The 17,086-nt window shown below is 28.4% G+C and overlaps 1 protein-coding gene across 2 annotated transcripts in view; it reads right to left on the bottom strand.

Annotated features, from left to right (window-relative positions):
* Positions 1–15,519, bottom strand: part of LOC107449376 (3',5'-cyclic-AMP phosphodiesterase 4C) — a 174,426-nt gene extending 158,907 nt beyond the window's left edge. Inside the window, exon 1 of one of the 2 annotated variants that reach the window (XM_043047737.3) lies at positions 15,370–15,519. In XM_043047737.3, the coding sequence (XP_042903671.1) occupies positions 15,370–15,458 (89 nt within the window). In that variant the 5' untranslated portion in view covers positions 15,459–15,519. The remainder of the gene's footprint in view (positions 1–15,369) is intronic. The other variant, XM_043047740.3, reaches the window with a different exon arrangement.
* Between the last annotated feature and the right edge of the window lie 1,567 nt (positions 15,520–17,086).

The following is a 17,086-nucleotide window of genomic DNA, read 5'->3' as shown; positions in this document are numbered from 1 at the left end:
TATCAATTGGTTAACATTATAATGCAATATGTTAAAAATAAATACAAATAGGAATTATATAACAAAATCTCCCGAATGAAAACCTATTACATACATGTTTAAATATAAAAGTATTGCCTATAAACTAGTGCAAAAACGTGTAATTATTAAAACAATACGGTGCGTCTAATAATTTGATTTAATTGTTATAATATATTAATATAATACGTGATATAATGAATAATCTATATTTATATAATATGTCGTCTAATTTATATTATATATCGTCTAATTCATCCAACTGATACTGGAACGTAAATAAGTTCAACCCGGTCACATAAAAACAATAAAGTTGTACAGCTGATAATTAAGATTTTCTTATAGTGCGTCTAATAAATTGTAAAAACAATTATGTAAAATTGTTATATTTCCGTTATAAAATTTGAGTAAGTTTGCAAAAACAATGAAAAAGGTCTGTTAGTGGGTTGTAAAAAGCAATCAATAAATTTTTTGGATACCAAACTACTTTTAAAAAATGAGAAAAAACAAAGTGTCTCCATTTAAGTACAATAAAGTTTTGTTGTACAATAATATAAAAATGTTTTTGTAAATTCAAAATTACTTTGTTTAGAAGAGAAAGTTTCTTTCCGAATATCAAGAGCTTTGAACTACTCAAAATAGTTTACGATCATTAAATAGAAATTTCATTTTTATTTGCCCAAGATAACTCGGGATAGAAGACTGATGGTAAATTAAATGTTACTTAGACATTAAAAGAAATTTAAATTTCAACTTAAATCTTGCGTATTACGTTTTGTTTTAAATCCTTGTACTTATTGATAAAGTAAAAAATATTTTGATTTTTTTATACTTTTTTTTTACAAAAAAAGTGGTAAGGAAAGAGGCTAAGCAAAATAAAAAAAATGTTGGATCGAAAATCTTTCAATTCTTTATTTTAAAATTGTCGTAGAAAATAAGATAATCTGAAGACACGCAAAAATAAAGAATATCAGGATAAAAAACAAAAATCAGGACAATATTATTTTTTTAAAAGACTGTAAAACCTTTCCGAATAAGATGATGAACAAACCAAAAATTGTGTAAAGGAGCACTTTATTTAAAGTAAACACCAAATTGAGCTTTCGAATACAGTGTGCACTTATTATAGAAAAAGTTTATACCAATATATGAATTTACAACATACTTGAATTATTTTAATTTCGTAAACGTTAGCGTGCTTTGGATATCGTAGATGGATTGTTTACATTTCAATATAAGTGAGTTTTTTGCTATCTTCCATGCTACTATACATTTACAGAAACATAAATTTGCCAATAAAATATGTAAATTTGTTTTCAGCTGTATAATAAGGTTTTTTAATGCATTTTAACTTCTGTTAATTGTATTTCAAAAGTTTATAGTGTATAATTTCTGTTCACTTCTGTTAGGTTAAGCGTAGTTCGATTTCGTATTAATATTCTCTTTCTCCTTCACGCATATTTTATTTAGAAGCTAATTTAATTTGAAGAAATAGTGTAAAATTTGCTTAATAAATAAAATATTCTTTCTTTATATGGTTCAGTAAAAATAACTTTATTTATATGTATTTTATCTCACCTTGCAGTCAGTTCTGTAAAAATAAAACCAATACTAACAACTATATCACTAAGAGATTCCAAAAAGATGAGAAAAAAAAAACCACAATTTTCATGGAAGAAACCTTTCATCTCTTTGCAAAAGAATGAAATTTTAGAAAAGATTATATTTTTGCATGAAAGTAAATTTTATGGCATCTAAGGACATACATACACACATTTCAAAAATCTTTTCCCTATATAATATCCCCATGAAGGCACAGTTTTTTGACTCAACAATAAACAAAATTGAGTGCATATCAAAAAATAATCTCAGGGTTTATATAAGTAATGATTTTATATTCATTCAAAGCACATGGCTAACATTGAGAGGCTGTTTATAAATGCCAACTTTAAACAAAACCCCAGTCTTCATAGTTTACAGCAGTTTACAGACTGCAGAAACTAAGCTAACCAACCATAGCCCATTTTTATGGCTCTATCTTTCAACGGTCACTAATTGAGCATTTATGGGATACTAGGAAGAAATACTTCAATCAATTACATGGTAGAAACAAAATTACACTTTGAACCATAAAAAGTAACGAAATAATGCTTCAATCAATTATATAGTGTGAAACAAAATAACCAGCCATCTAAACTGGTTAAATCAGTGTTTAACAGGTTGAGAAAAAAATAGCTCATTTAATTATTATATATTCATTTTGGAAAGTAACGTTCCAAAAATATTGAAACAATTCAGGAATCATGTTTAGTTTTGTATCTATTGACCAGATGGCAGAATATTTGGAATGTGTTTAGCAATAGATTTTAACGAGATAATTTTTTATAGCGATTTATTTTAAGCTAGATGTCAGCACTTATCAAGCATGTATGGTTTCCAAAATAATAAAAAAATGAATACTTGGCCATATTATTCCATGAAAAATTATAATTATCAGGTGATACTATACAGATGTATTGTTTTTACTCGGATGCATTTGTTTAAGCTCCTGTATCAATTGGTTAACATTGTAATGCAATTCGTTAAAAATAAATATAAATAGAAAGTATATATAAAAAATCTCCCGCATAAAAACCCATGACATGTATGTTTAAATATAAAAGTATCCCTCAAAAACGCGCGCAAATCATGTCATTATTAAAAAACTACAGCGCGTCTCATAATTTGATCTAATTACTATAATATACTAATATAATGCTCGATATAATAAATGTTCTATATTTATATAATATATCGCCTAATGTATCATATCGTTAAATTTATATTCCATGTCGTCTAATTTAACCAATTGAACGTAAACAAGCGCAAACTGGTTTCAGTCTAAAAAAAACAAAAACAATAAAGCTATGAAGCATCCTCTGATAATTAAGATTTTACTTTTATAACCAAGCTCAGCACTACCATGGTTACTTATCACAGATACGGATGAGGTGGAAAGCGACTCCCCGAAAGGCCCGAGCAACGAAAGATTGTACGTTTATGGGACCTGAAAACAGATGAGGAACGACTTATTTACGGCAGAAATCAAGCTAAACAGTTTGATAAGAAGGATTTTATTGATGATACTGTCGCCCATCATAAGAGGATGGTTGAAAAAGGAAACTTAGAAAGTGTGATGCTACTTCAAGCCTACCAGGAAAGAAGGATAGAGCTTTTCCCTGAGGACAATGCAATAGAAACAGTAATGACTTCTGAATCAGAAACGACAATAGACACCATTATGCCTGCAGAGACCCCAGATACAGCACTGCCCTCCGATCCTGTGAAAGCTGATGATACTTCGGACACAGTGGCAGACTCAGTCAGCATGGAGACAGTACATGAGCCAGAGACTGAAAAGACACTACAAAAATCGGAAGAGTCCGTCTCGATAGAACCTCCGAACAAGAAACGAAAGAAGAAAAGTAAAAGGATCTCCCCCCATGCTCAAGAAAAGCTGGACAAAATTTACACTTCTACTACTCAGAAAGAAGCTACAACTGAAACAAAATATACAGATGGAGCTTCCCCTGCTATTCCCAAACAGATAGAGAATCTACAATCCAGTAGAAAACTCAAAATTCTCATCCGATGCTGAAAGACTCAAACCCGATACTGAAATCCCAGCCATCGAAAGAGACTTACAGGATAGTGGACTTCATCCAATCAGAACTGAGCAGATGAAAAAGAGGCGGGGCCAATAGTACAAGCTCCTCTCCTTCTTCATAGTTATCCTTAAAGATAGTACAAAAAATCAAGATCTACAATGTTGTACAACTCCTGAACACTCCTGTGCAGATCGAAAGATTTCGCGGCGGCCGCCACGAGATACAATGTTACCGCTGCCAAAAATACGGACATACGCAGAAGTCTTGTAATGCTGAACCGGCATGCATGAAATGCGCCAATGCGCATTTCACCTATCTGTGTACAAAACCGATATGCGAGCCGGCAAAGTGCATCAACTGTGACGGTGAGCACCCAGCCTGTTTCTCTGGCTGCGGTGCAAGACCTAAAAGACAACCTAGAGGTTCAGCCCAGCCCAAGAACACCTCGGATAAAGCCACCAGATTCCTGTTCATCTTCAAAGAACTGCAACAGCTGCTAAAGGATCAGAAACTCCTGAACCTTCTCAAATCCCTACTAGCAGATAAGTCATAAAAGCACCTTCAAGCCTACACCCACCCAATACGACCACAATTTACTTGTGGCATTTCTCTTTTTACAAAGACATTGTTCTAGGCTCCTACGGGCATCATCTCAGATGAAAGTGTGAAGTGTCCGGACAGGTACACTGTATTCGAACCCAGTTCAAGAGTTTACTCAAAGTGCGTCAAATAATTTGGCCAGGGACTGTATATGTATGATAAACAAACTAGTTTTGAAAAATATTACTTAAATGCTTCGTAAATGTATTACTTTAGCTACTCTTATGTCTATTATAGCTTACTAAAATAATGAAGTTTAATAAAAATTAGAACTTTACACCAAGTTATGTAAGAAGCATTTCTAAGTGATGTTTCATTATGCAATTACTTTCATTAAAGTGGTGTTTGTGTTCCACTATCTTCTTTTACATCCCATGTTTGTTATTTAGTAACACTAAGTTATATATTTACAGTTAGATATGATACACATAAGAATCGTTACTCTTACGATGCAATATAAAGCAAGAAGGTTTCCTATATACAATATTTTTTTTAAAAATTAAATCATCAAAAATGCACACAGCAAAGACAAAAAATTCCAATTAAGGACACGTTCTAAAATTATTTTACACAGTTGACATATTTATGTAAATCTTTCAGAGTTCTCGCTAAGAATAAAAAAGGGTGAACAGAAAAGGGAATTTTGAAATTCATTTTTAACACCTTAAAAATTGTGAAATATTATGTAATCCTCTCTTACTATTTTATGTATATTTTTAAAAAAGTATTTCTTACAATTATCAAAAAAAAGAACAATTTGTAGTTTATAAAAAATAATTAAGGGCATATGACTATCTCTGAGCATATTTTTTTTTAAACAAAAGAAATTATTAATTGATAAGCACTTGAAAGCTTTTTCTTATAATTTAAACTGAAAATTAAGAAGAAGAAAAAAAATGTTTTAAAGTTCACTTGCTATTAAAAAAAAGAAGTATTTATTGAAAAAGTAATTTCAAAATTTAAAATCACATGAAAAATCCATTAATATACTCTCCTTGAAAAAAAGACTAACAAAGTAAATATTTGTAATATTAATCAGAATTAAACCTATAAACACAGATGTGTAATTATTATTTAAACATTATTTTTTCTGAATGAAATAAGAATAAAAAGGCATTATTTTTAAGGGCTTGTTTTTAAAAAAAGGGCAGCGCATTTATGAGGATCAACCGCTTTTTTAAAAACTCTTAGGGAGAACACTGTACAACTAAAAACATGCTTGCTTTTTATAACAGTTTGTAAAAGTGAAGAAGATCAAGCCCAATCGATATCAACCAGTAAAAAAGCTATGACCAGTTTGTTTATATAATACGTACAGAACCCGTTATCCGGAAATCAGAAAACCGGAAAACCAAAAAACCGGAACGAAATTCGATAAATTTTCCCGCTATTTTTAAAAAAAAAAATTTTTTTTTCCTCATAAGATTTTAGAATTTTTCTTTCTTTTTTGAAAGATGTTTACCCTAGCATCATTTTGGAAATAATCATTAGTGTATTACTTCGTTTATCAAGATTATTTCCAAATATTTTTGTTTTTAGTTGGGTTTAACAATAAAAAAACGACTTTTTGTAGCGATTCAGAAAACCGGAAAAATCAGTTATCCGGAATAGCGATGGTCCCGATCGTTCCGGATAATCGGTTTCCTACGGTACAAGAAAAACTCACATTTCGTCAGTCGTGTAAACAAACCGACATATTTTCATAATCTTGAAAGTGCGAAATTGAGCCTTCAAACCCTGGCCATATTATGAGACGCACTCTAAGGTTCTACGCTAAATCTTAATTATCAGGTGATCCTATACAGCTTTACTGCTTTTATGAGACTGAAACCGGTTTGCACTTGTTTACGTTAGTGTATCGATTGGTTCAATTTGACCATATATAATATAAATTTGACGATAGGATAAATTCGACGATACATTATATAAATATAGAATATTTATTATATCGAGCATTATATTAGTATATTAAAATAATTACATCAAATTACGAGACGCGCTGTAATTGTTTAATAATTACACGATTTGCACGAGTTTATACGCGATACTTTTATATTTAAACATACATGTAATGCCTTTTTTTTCGGGATATTTTTGATATGCTTCCTATTTGTATTTATTTTTAACGTATTGATTTACAATGTTGATCAATTGATACAGGAGCGTAAACAAATACAAACCGGTTTCATCCGGGTACAAACAATACAGCTGTAGAGTATCACCTTATAATTATAGTTTTACATAGAATCTTATCGTGCGTCTAATAATATGGGGCTGTATTGGACAAATTGGTCAATGACTAAGAAATCTTAGATAAATATTTGCGACCGTATTAACTAGGGCATCGAATCGAAAATGTTTTGGAGTGCATTATGTCCCCGCATACACTCGACTGCTAATGGCAACACAGGAGCGACCATGAAAATACGGTGATCTTAATACAGCTCTCCCGGCTTCTCACAAAACAGCAATGAATCAACTAGTGGTTCATCGAATTCTATAATTCTGGTGGAGGAGTACTGTAGTGTTCCTAATGTAATTTCAATTCACTAGTATATAAGATAGATTCTATGGCGGGGTCCATAGATGAAGGTTGATATGGCCGATGTGACCATTTTTTAGTATCATTGTATAAATTTAATTTAGACGACAAAAAGTTTTTACGCATAAATTTTAAGGACCTCATATTTGCAAATTTTGCTACATTTGATTAACCTGAATTTTTACACTAATAATCTTTGTCTGAATTTAGATTTATGAAGATAGTGTGATTCCGTAAATTCTGCTAAAAAAATAATAAATAAATAAGCTACGTACTAAAGAGAAAACTTAACTCGAAACATTTTTATTAGGCCATATTGCTGTTGTTTGAACTTTATTGTACGGCATGATGCATTCTGTCAGCAAAAGAAACTCTCTGAGCATTACATTCTGTAGACTGCCTTTAAATTACATATAACAGATAATTGCATATTAAAGTTCAATACTCGATAAAAGTGGTTCTATGTTTAAACTTAAACGCACTTTAAATTAAAGTATCGTAAATAATTCATGACTACAAACGATTTACATAAATGTGAATCGTGTTAATGCTACTAATTATCTTTTTAATAAAATCTGTCCGAGACAACAACAAGGCTGTAGAAATATGGAAATAAAACTTTCTATCGGCAACAAATAGAGCCCTATTTTCTTATTGCAATGATATATAAAGTAATATATGAACGAAAGATACTATATTAATGGGTATATTAAGTAATTCCTTATTATGTAATCTAACACTTAATCTTTAAAAAACAATAATTACATATTTACAGATTCAAAGCTTTAAATTAACTATTTATCACGGTAATCGCACAATGAATAATTTTTTATGATAAAAGCTACAATAAAATAATTATACTACAATCTATTTATCGCTTTTAATAATTCAATAGATGCGGAATATTTGAATACGGGGGCGATTGCGTGGAAACATCAAGTTTGGTATTTGAACGATTTAAATGAATAAAAAATAAATAAATAATCGGAATGTTAAGAGAAAATCGTCCATTTAAATTCAAGCAGCTAGAAAATAAAGTAGAGAAATACCTAGTTTTTCCTAGTTTTCATTTGAATAAGAAAAATCTTAATTTTTTTATTATATTATTAATCTGGAGTAAAAATTGCTTCATAGTGCGGTTGATTAATTGACGCACGCAATGAACAACTCTTAAAAAAAATATCGCTACCATTTTTTTATTTATTTTTTTCAATCTGGGGTGAGATTTATTTATCCGCGTGAGTTGACAAATTTCCCCAGTGAATAACTTTGAAAACCTTGTTACCACTATTTATTTAATTTTTAGATTTTAGGGTCACATTTATTTCACCGTACGAAATAGTACATAGTTGCCTTAGGGCGCATTTTCAGATGAAGAGGTCAGGTGCCCGTTACCGCGGGCAGGTACCTCATCAAATACAGATCAAAAAAAAAAAAAAAAGCGTACGAAATAATAAGTTTACGCAATGAATTACTTAAAGCCAACATGATTTCCAAGTGACATTAATCTGATGGCTTCGTAAATTTGTAAAGATTTGCGACATTTCATGTTCAAATATTCATTTGTCGTTCTAGGCCTCACTAATTAACAGAATTTTATGCAATTTAATTTATGTGTTACTTGATTATTCTGGTGTTAGATGGATTCTCTGTTCACCCACGAGAAACCCCAGGACATGCTAGCAAAACATGTGATACTAGCGCAGGGCGAATAACTTCTTTGGCCAATATATTATACACTTTCCTACTTCAGTTTTTAATATTTTTTTGAATTCTTCAACAAATACTTAGAGGACTATTTTAAAATTTCTTTTAGAAGTTCATGCATTGTTTCATACTTTGCCATAAAGTTTCAAACTTTTAGGGGCTTGAGAAGTAAAACAAGTATTTCTGAATCCTATGCAAAAAATCAGGTTATAAGTTTGTAAGTTGTATCGATTACTTTGACTCTTATTTGCAATAACTGCGAACATTTTTATAAAAAACTACTTTTTTTGTCTTATGTTTTTTTTCTATAACCTTGAAAATGTTCAGTAAGATGAACTAAATTTTTGAAGCAAATTAAAATTATTAAAAAAAATTATTGTTTCGAAATTTGAAAAAAAAAATTGTTTAAACAAATACGCAAGATTTAAAGTAGTTTTTTAGTACGTGGAAAAAACGTGAATACGCGGAAAAAAATTGCATTGGCGTATTTGGCAAATAATGATCAGAGTTTGATTTAAATACTTAAAAACGTGAAAAAGTTTTTACAAACATTTCTAAGTAGTTTTTGTTCTTTTTAATAGAAAGTATAAAACAATAAAGAGTTTTCCCCTTATATAATTTTGTTCTTGCTGTCCGGTTATTATAAAGTAGTGCAATTTGCAATACATTATTTCCACAAATTTTATAATTCCACAAATTTCCCCTCCCCCCCATTATTCTTACTACAAATCTCTGAAAAAATAAGTGCTAATTTTTTCCACGCATGCGCAGTGCGAATTACTATTTTAAATATTCATATCTTGCACATTTAAAATTTTAAACCATAGTTTTGTAATTAATTTTAAATTGCTTCAAAAATTTTGTTTTATTTTACTAAATACTTATATAGCAAAGAAACATAAGTCAAACAAATTTTTTTTTAAAAAAATATTAATATTTCTATAAATGTTTAAGCTAGATGAAGTAAAATTTATACAGTTATTGCAAATAGCATTCAAAATAATTGATACAAGTTACAAACTTATGACTTGAATTTCTTGCATAGGGTGCTCAAAAAAACTTGTTGTCCTCTGTAAATTCTTGTCGGTTACAAACCTCTGAAGGCTTCAAACTTTATTGCAAAGTATCGCACTTCTAAAGTTACAAAATAGTCCTCTAAAAAAATCCTTCTATAAAATATCAAAAACTGAAATTATCCCTTCCATTGATGTAGAATAGTGTATGTATATATATATATATATATATATATATATATATATATATATATATATATATATATATATATCAAAATGTAGAGAAAATATGGAGAAAATTACAAAACAATGAAAAATGGGAAAAAGAAAAAAATAATAAAAATCCGGAAAATAAAAGACATAATCTTTTCATCTGATTACACGATTATATCCGCAAAAAGGAGTGCTTTCTAATATTGTATCAATATAGCCAAAGCAAAATATATCAATACAATAGTGTGAGGAGCACTCAAATATATATATATATATATATTCTTCAAAGGCCTTTTTCTTTTTACGAAACTTTGATAGATAATCTAGGCAAAACACTACCTTAGATAATGATCACCGTATTTTCAAAACGCCAAACATGAGTAATTGTCGATCTGTAATGGCTTTAATTATAAACCTGACTTCTAACAGTATGTGAATTCTAGTTTGTGTGAGCGATAACTTAGCAAAGGCTTCAAGAAACACCTCTTCTAATCAACATGCGATATATATATATAACCACTCTACCTGGCCGAAAGCAATGTATCGAAACATATTATGCCAATTTATGCCCGGATTGCAACTAGATTATAATATGTTCACTGGTACTATTTTCTTTTAAGTATTATGCATTTAAAGAATCAGTGTAGAGTGTACTGTAGAAATATAAATGAGAACTGAAAAAACAAAGTTCTTAATCTACAAAACTCTTGTGAAGCCAGTCTTGGCTTCTGAGGCTTGGACAGTGACAAAACTGGAGGAATATTTGAAAGAAAGATTTTGCGGAGTATACTTGGTGGTGAAAATGAAAACAATAACTGGAGATTTGAACTGTACAAGATTTATAAGCAAAACCAGATATTATGGTGGTTCAAATGAGTGATGAAAATACAATGCTTTATAAAGGAACAAGAAAGCTTTTCTTGCAATTAATGAAAAGAATTGAAAGTGATTATCGAGAAATCTTCAGAGAAAGACCAACTATGATGATGTTAACTTTATTCCGAGAAAATGTATACCGGGTTGTGGTTATACATAAAATTTAACCACGGAGTTTAATAACTTTAATTCTAATTGTCTCTTCCACTGCATCCTTCTTTCTGGCTTACATTGTTGGCAAGATATATACTGTGCATGATTGAAAGAGGAATGGGTTGCTTTTAGAGTAGTTCACCAACCCTTCTCAAGGGGAAGCGCAGTTCACTATTTAGAAAACCATTAGCGCAATCACCGCACAACATAACTTTTCTTAATCAAAATTATGGAAATAGAAAAATAAATTATTTCTGGACAATTTCAGACGTTTATTGAATAGTGGTTTTGAACAAAATATTTCTCATTTCTAGTGATGTATGATTGTTATAAATTAAGGGATTTAGGTGTTTTCCAAGCAAACTTTTCGATATAAAAAGAATAAAAAAAATATGGCTTGTTTATTCTCAGCAATTTGACATCAAGTATGGAATGATAGTCATAAAACTTTAGTAAAAATTCTAAAAGCCACTCAATGAAACAAAAAATAATGCACCCATTTTTTAAATTGCAATTGTTTGCAAACTCCGTATATCGTTTAAAGTTATTTATACAAAGTTTGCTGTTTATATCAGTTTTTCTCAATTCAAATCGTTTTACATGGCAGGTAAGATTACTGGATAAACCTATGAAGTTAAAACTTGGTAATTTGTTTAAGAATAGCATGTTACTTAAATTCATAATGGCACTTGAAATTGGTAAATATTATATATATTTTTAGTGAGAAATAGTTTTTTACATAATATCCGAAAAAAATTAACTTTTTTTAAAAAATTTAAAAATACTTCTTATATTTCAATTTCTTTGATCTAGTATAATTTTAAAAAATGCATATTTGACCATTATTAAGAGTCTCTTCAAGTCATTAACCTGTCCATGCCTGCCGGAAATGTTTTTTTTTCTTACAAATTTTATTCCTTTTTCTTATTTTTGAAAACTATTAAGAAAATTGAATAATAATTTTTTTCATTTTTGTTGCACCAAAGTATTTTCATATTAATAATATCTCCAGCGAAAAATTCAGAATACTTGTTATTTTAGATAAGTTATAAGAGAAAAAAGCACTGATGAAATCAAATTCGATGTTTTCTCTATGAAATCAAAACCACTTAGATCCCTTAAATAATAGTAAACAAGTATAATATATTTGAAAATTGTAAGCAATAATATAAGAGGTAATTTAACAGCAAATAGTTTATCAAATAATGTCCTTTTTAGGACAAAATCGAACATTTGGAAATGAACATTTAAAAATATCCATTGTTATTTAGCATTTTCAATGTTTAATTTAATCCGAGCATGTCCTTTAAAATTCATATAATTATGAAAAGTATGTCAGGCTTTTTTTCGAACATTATTTTATTTTTCTACAGAGCATCTAATTCCTTGAATCTTTTAACTAAAATGCTTTAAATTAAATAAAGACATTAAAAACAGAAATTAAAGATTTTATTGTATTTTGCTAAAAGTCTTTGTTTTATATTCTATTGGTTTAATATAGGAAGTGAATATTTGGAGGACAAAATGTTTAGTATTCAAAAGTCAAATACAAATGTTTCTTTTATGAGTGAATTTCTCAACGTAACTTTTCATTGGAGTTCGTTACAAGACGTTTTTAAAATAATTAATATCTTCTTTAAAATAAGAGCCATCGGGCAGTAATTATATATAAAATGACTGAAAATTGCACTACTTTAGAAATTCTAAATGGCTTCTTAGTAATGTTTGAAGCGGTTAATGTTATTGAACAGTTGTCTTAACTGTGCGGGGGGGAAATTCTATTTCGTAAGTATTTTTAACTGAGCTTTAATTAACCTGCATTTTTATGTTGTCTTTTAAGTTACTTCTTTTGAGATTCTTATGAAACTAATTACTACTATGGTAAGTATATAAAAAGTGTATTATTTTAACTCACCTCGATTTATGTGACTAAATAGGGAAGTATTTATTACTTTCTAAAAAACCACTTCTGAAGAAATAATTTAAATACTTCCAGTTCTAGCATTTGATGCCACATAGAGGATTTTAAAGAGAAATAATAAAAGAACTCAAAATGTGAAAATGAAATAACGCAAAGATGATGTATCATTAAAAAGCGAACTAACTAAATAAATATATAACAGAACTTGGCTTCAATTCTATAACTTGTACACTAACAACAAAAATGTCTGCAGTAATAGTAAATATTATTTATGACTACATGAACGTTTATTACGATGTATTTATAACAAACAATTCATAATAACGTAATTTTTTTTCTAGACATTTTTAAATAAACCTACTGTTTTCGAGAAAGTTTTTCTAGGAATAATTTTTATTAAAAAATGATTTTAAACATACTCAATTTAAACAATAGGTGCATAGAGGAATAAAAAGAAGTATTTATCAATTTAGAACTGTAAAGGTTAAACAGAAAATGAATTTTTTTATTTCTTTATCTCTCTTGAAAAAATAAGAAACAATAAAGCTTTAATATTAGGATTTTAAAGCATTTAGGAACAAATTTATTTAATTATATGCCAAAAAATACTATTATATTTAAAACAAAGTTTCTACGCAACTAACGTAAAGTATCCAACAGAAATTTTATTTCATTATTCAATCCACATGTTTTCTTTAAAAATACTCTCTTGCAAACATTCATAGACTTAACAAATTTCTGTGAGTTTCGCGCTTCATCAAATCTTTAAATGGCGAATATATGGTAATTAATGTTTATAATAACAGATCCTTATTCCTGGTGCAATTTTCAAACCATAAAGGAATCTTTGAAATAAAGATGACTACACAAAGAATGATTTAAAGTACGTAAAAAGCTCTTCAGTAGATTTTCTCTTTAACAAAGTGAGCGAATTTCCCAATAACCATTTTGTTTTCTCGTAGTTTCACATGTCTTTTTTGAAGATTTCTTTTATAATATTATTATTTTATTTATCATTGCCGACCCAATATTCTTTCTTGAATCAAGCAATTAGTTATAGTCTAAGCGTTTGTTAAATGAAACATGCGAGACCTCAATATCATAAATTATAAGAAAAGAGCAGGCAGATTTTTCTTGAAAAGAATTTTTTTTTTACACTTATTTGACATTTATCATATTATCTTTTTAATATGCACCTCTCAAATCTAAACATTCACATAGAAAAAGTTGTTTCTCTATACGTGAATTGTTTCAAATTGTTACTAACAGATAATTTATGTTTTTACTTTAAATTACTTAAATTGCTCTTAATTTTATTGCTTTTTTTACAAATATCTCTTAAAGTATTTGCGTTATAAAAATATATCAAATTACTAAGTAATAGTACGGTTAAAAAATGAAAAGAGATATTTTACAAAATCAGAAAGTTTTAGTTTTTGTATGTAATACAACTCTAAATTATTCATCAGTTGCAGCAAAAAAAAACTGCAATTGTGAAAATGAAATTTTTATTTTTTAAAAGAGATTTCACAAGGGTCTAATAAGTACAAAAACGTTCTTTATTTTACTTCATGTTAAAAAATGTCGAAAAGTGAAGAGTATTCAAAATCCATTGATAATATATATATATATATATATATATATATATATATATATATATATATATATATATATATATATATATATATATATATATATATATATATATATATATATATATATATATATATATATATATATTAATATATATATATATATATATATATATATATATATATATATATATATATATATATATATATATATATATATATATATATATATATATTAAAATAAAATAATTAATTAAACTAAAGCAAAAGTATTAAATAAATAAATGTATTTACCTGTAATTAATTTGAAATTTATAGCACAATGATAATTATTTCTTTCCAGTAAAGTATTTTCTTAAAAATAAATAAGTTGATAGATAGGGGGTAATTCTTTTAGTACAATCAATACCATTCACGCTTAAAAAAGTTTCTTTGAGGTAAGAGAAGTAAAATAAGTCAGTTCTTGAGGCAAAAGAGGAAAGAAAAACCAAATAATTCTAAAAGATTTTTTTAGAACATAGCTCTTTAAAAAGAAAATTTTTCTTACAATAGGTGGTTCATTTATTTATTTTAATAGTGCATTTATTTTTATGAATTCTTTCCCTGCTTCATTTTGAGTTCTCATTTCAAAACATTTTGATAAAACTGCTCTGCATCATATAAAGTTTTTTCACTTCTAAAAGCGATCCATTTGTAAATAATTTCAGAAAAAGGGCTAATTTAATAAACTTAATGTGTCATTTTTTTTCTTACAGTTTCAATGTGAAAACAGTTATTTTTATTTCTTATCATTTCATTTCAAATGAAATGATTTAGTTTAAATGCATCCATAAAAATAACTTTCATAACGCTTTGTAAATAAATAGTTTGACTTAAGGACTAATAATTTAATTTCAAAATCTTTTTAGGGGTTTCAATTTTCATTGAAAGGCTACATGTTAGAAATTTATTCAAACCGATCATTTAAAAGCAAAAAACTTATCGTCTAATCATTTAATTTTTTACTGAATATTATTTAAATTATTTTAGAAATTTATTCAAAAAACTGAGAGCATGTTAAAAAATAAATTATACACGTGTGACTTACCGAAGTACATTAGCAAGAGTGTGACGGCGATCCCTCCGTCCTGCGGCAGGCGGACGAGGCGGTCGCGGATAACAGATTTTTGCGGCCATCTCATTTGGTTGTTGACGATCAATGAGCTCGGATTTTAAGCGCCGCCAGAGGGAGCCCCCTTACATAATTTACTGCGAAAGGGAAAATGTTTGCCCTCCCAAATCAATGGTCGCAATCGATTGAAAAAAAAAATAGAAATGCGTCAAAAGCGTAAGGATTATTAAATAGAACTTTCTTACCAGTCGTCCATGGCTGAAATGTCTCCTCGAGAAAAGAAGTGCTATTCTTTAAGAAACGATCTACTTCTACTCTTCTTACATTCTTCCTCGCTTCACGTCCTTCATGAATTATTATTTAGAACAACTTAATAGAATGTAATTAAATAACACCAAATTACTTCTTTCATTGTTTTTAATTTTTTTCATTTTTTTAGAGTAGTGCCTCCCCTTTACTCAATAAACATTCCTCTCTTAGAGATTAATATCGTCCAACTTTCTCTTCACATAACGTTTTGCTTACTTTATTGTTGACTGCGGGTCTGAAGAGCTATTGTTATTCTTTACTGAGGAATCAATAATTGATTTGCATACTTTTGTGAAACATAATTATTTTAATGAATCTGTATTTATATGAAGATTATAATTAAAATCTCACGTTTCAAAAAATACTTTTAGTAAGTTCTATATAAAATTCATAATTTAAGATTTTATATAGAACATCTCTTAGAATTTAATATCGTCAAACATCACATAACTTTTTGCTTGCTTTATTGTCGACTGCGGATCTGAAGAGCTATTGTTATTTTTTACTGAGGAATCAATAATTGATTTGCGTAATTTTGTGAAACAGAATTATTTTAATGAATCTATATTTATATGAAGATTATAATTAAAATTTCACGTTTCAAAAAATACTATTAGTATGTTCTATATAAAATTCATAATTTAGGATTTTTTTATTGCAGAAAGGGATAATATTTTTAATATTTACTTGTATACTTTTGTGAAACATTATTAGATATAATTATTCTATGAATAAAAATCTATACATATTTATATGAAGAATATAATTAGAATTTCTTGTTTCACCAAATACTTTTTTGTATGTTCAATATAAAAATCATAATTTAGAATTTTTTTATTGCAGAAAGGGATAATAAATTTAAATTTAAACAATTTTGCTTTTTTTTATGTTTTTTTAAATCTAGACTTCAAGACTTTGAAAATTAAAAACAGCTCGTTTCGAACAGGAGCCCTGAACCGAAGTACAGGCTTTAGGTTTTATAACCTTCGTTGAACAGTGGACCCAAATTTCCGACTCCCAATGTTCGCTTAGTTTACCCGGACCTTATGACCATAAATTTAATTCTTAAGTTGCAAATTAAACACGGTTTCTTATGATGGAAATTTTTGAATCGCCTTGTTTTAAATATTGAGAAGTATTTGCCATAAATAAATATTACCCGTTTGCATAAAAGCGGATCTGCATTGGTTGACCGTTTGCGATTAGCGATGATAACGCATAAATATAATGGAAGAATGAAATTATATTGAACCGCAATTGGACATTCGTTGTCGTCAACTACCCTCGATCAATAAAATAAAATAAAATAAACAAAACACTTAGACAAGAGGTGTTTTTCATTAAAATTTCATTCTCTTAGAAATATTGCAGAAATTTATAAAAA

This window comes from Parasteatoda tepidariorum, chromosome 12 (assembly GCF_982258835.1).
Source record: "Parasteatoda tepidariorum strain Cologne lab strain chromosome 12, Ptep-v5.0, whole genome shotgun sequence".
NCBI lineage: Eukaryota > Metazoa > Arthropoda > Arachnida > Araneae > Theridiidae > Parasteatoda > Parasteatoda tepidariorum.
Note: the sequence above shows the minus strand (reverse complement) of the source record. Positions and strands in the feature narration are given on the sequence as shown.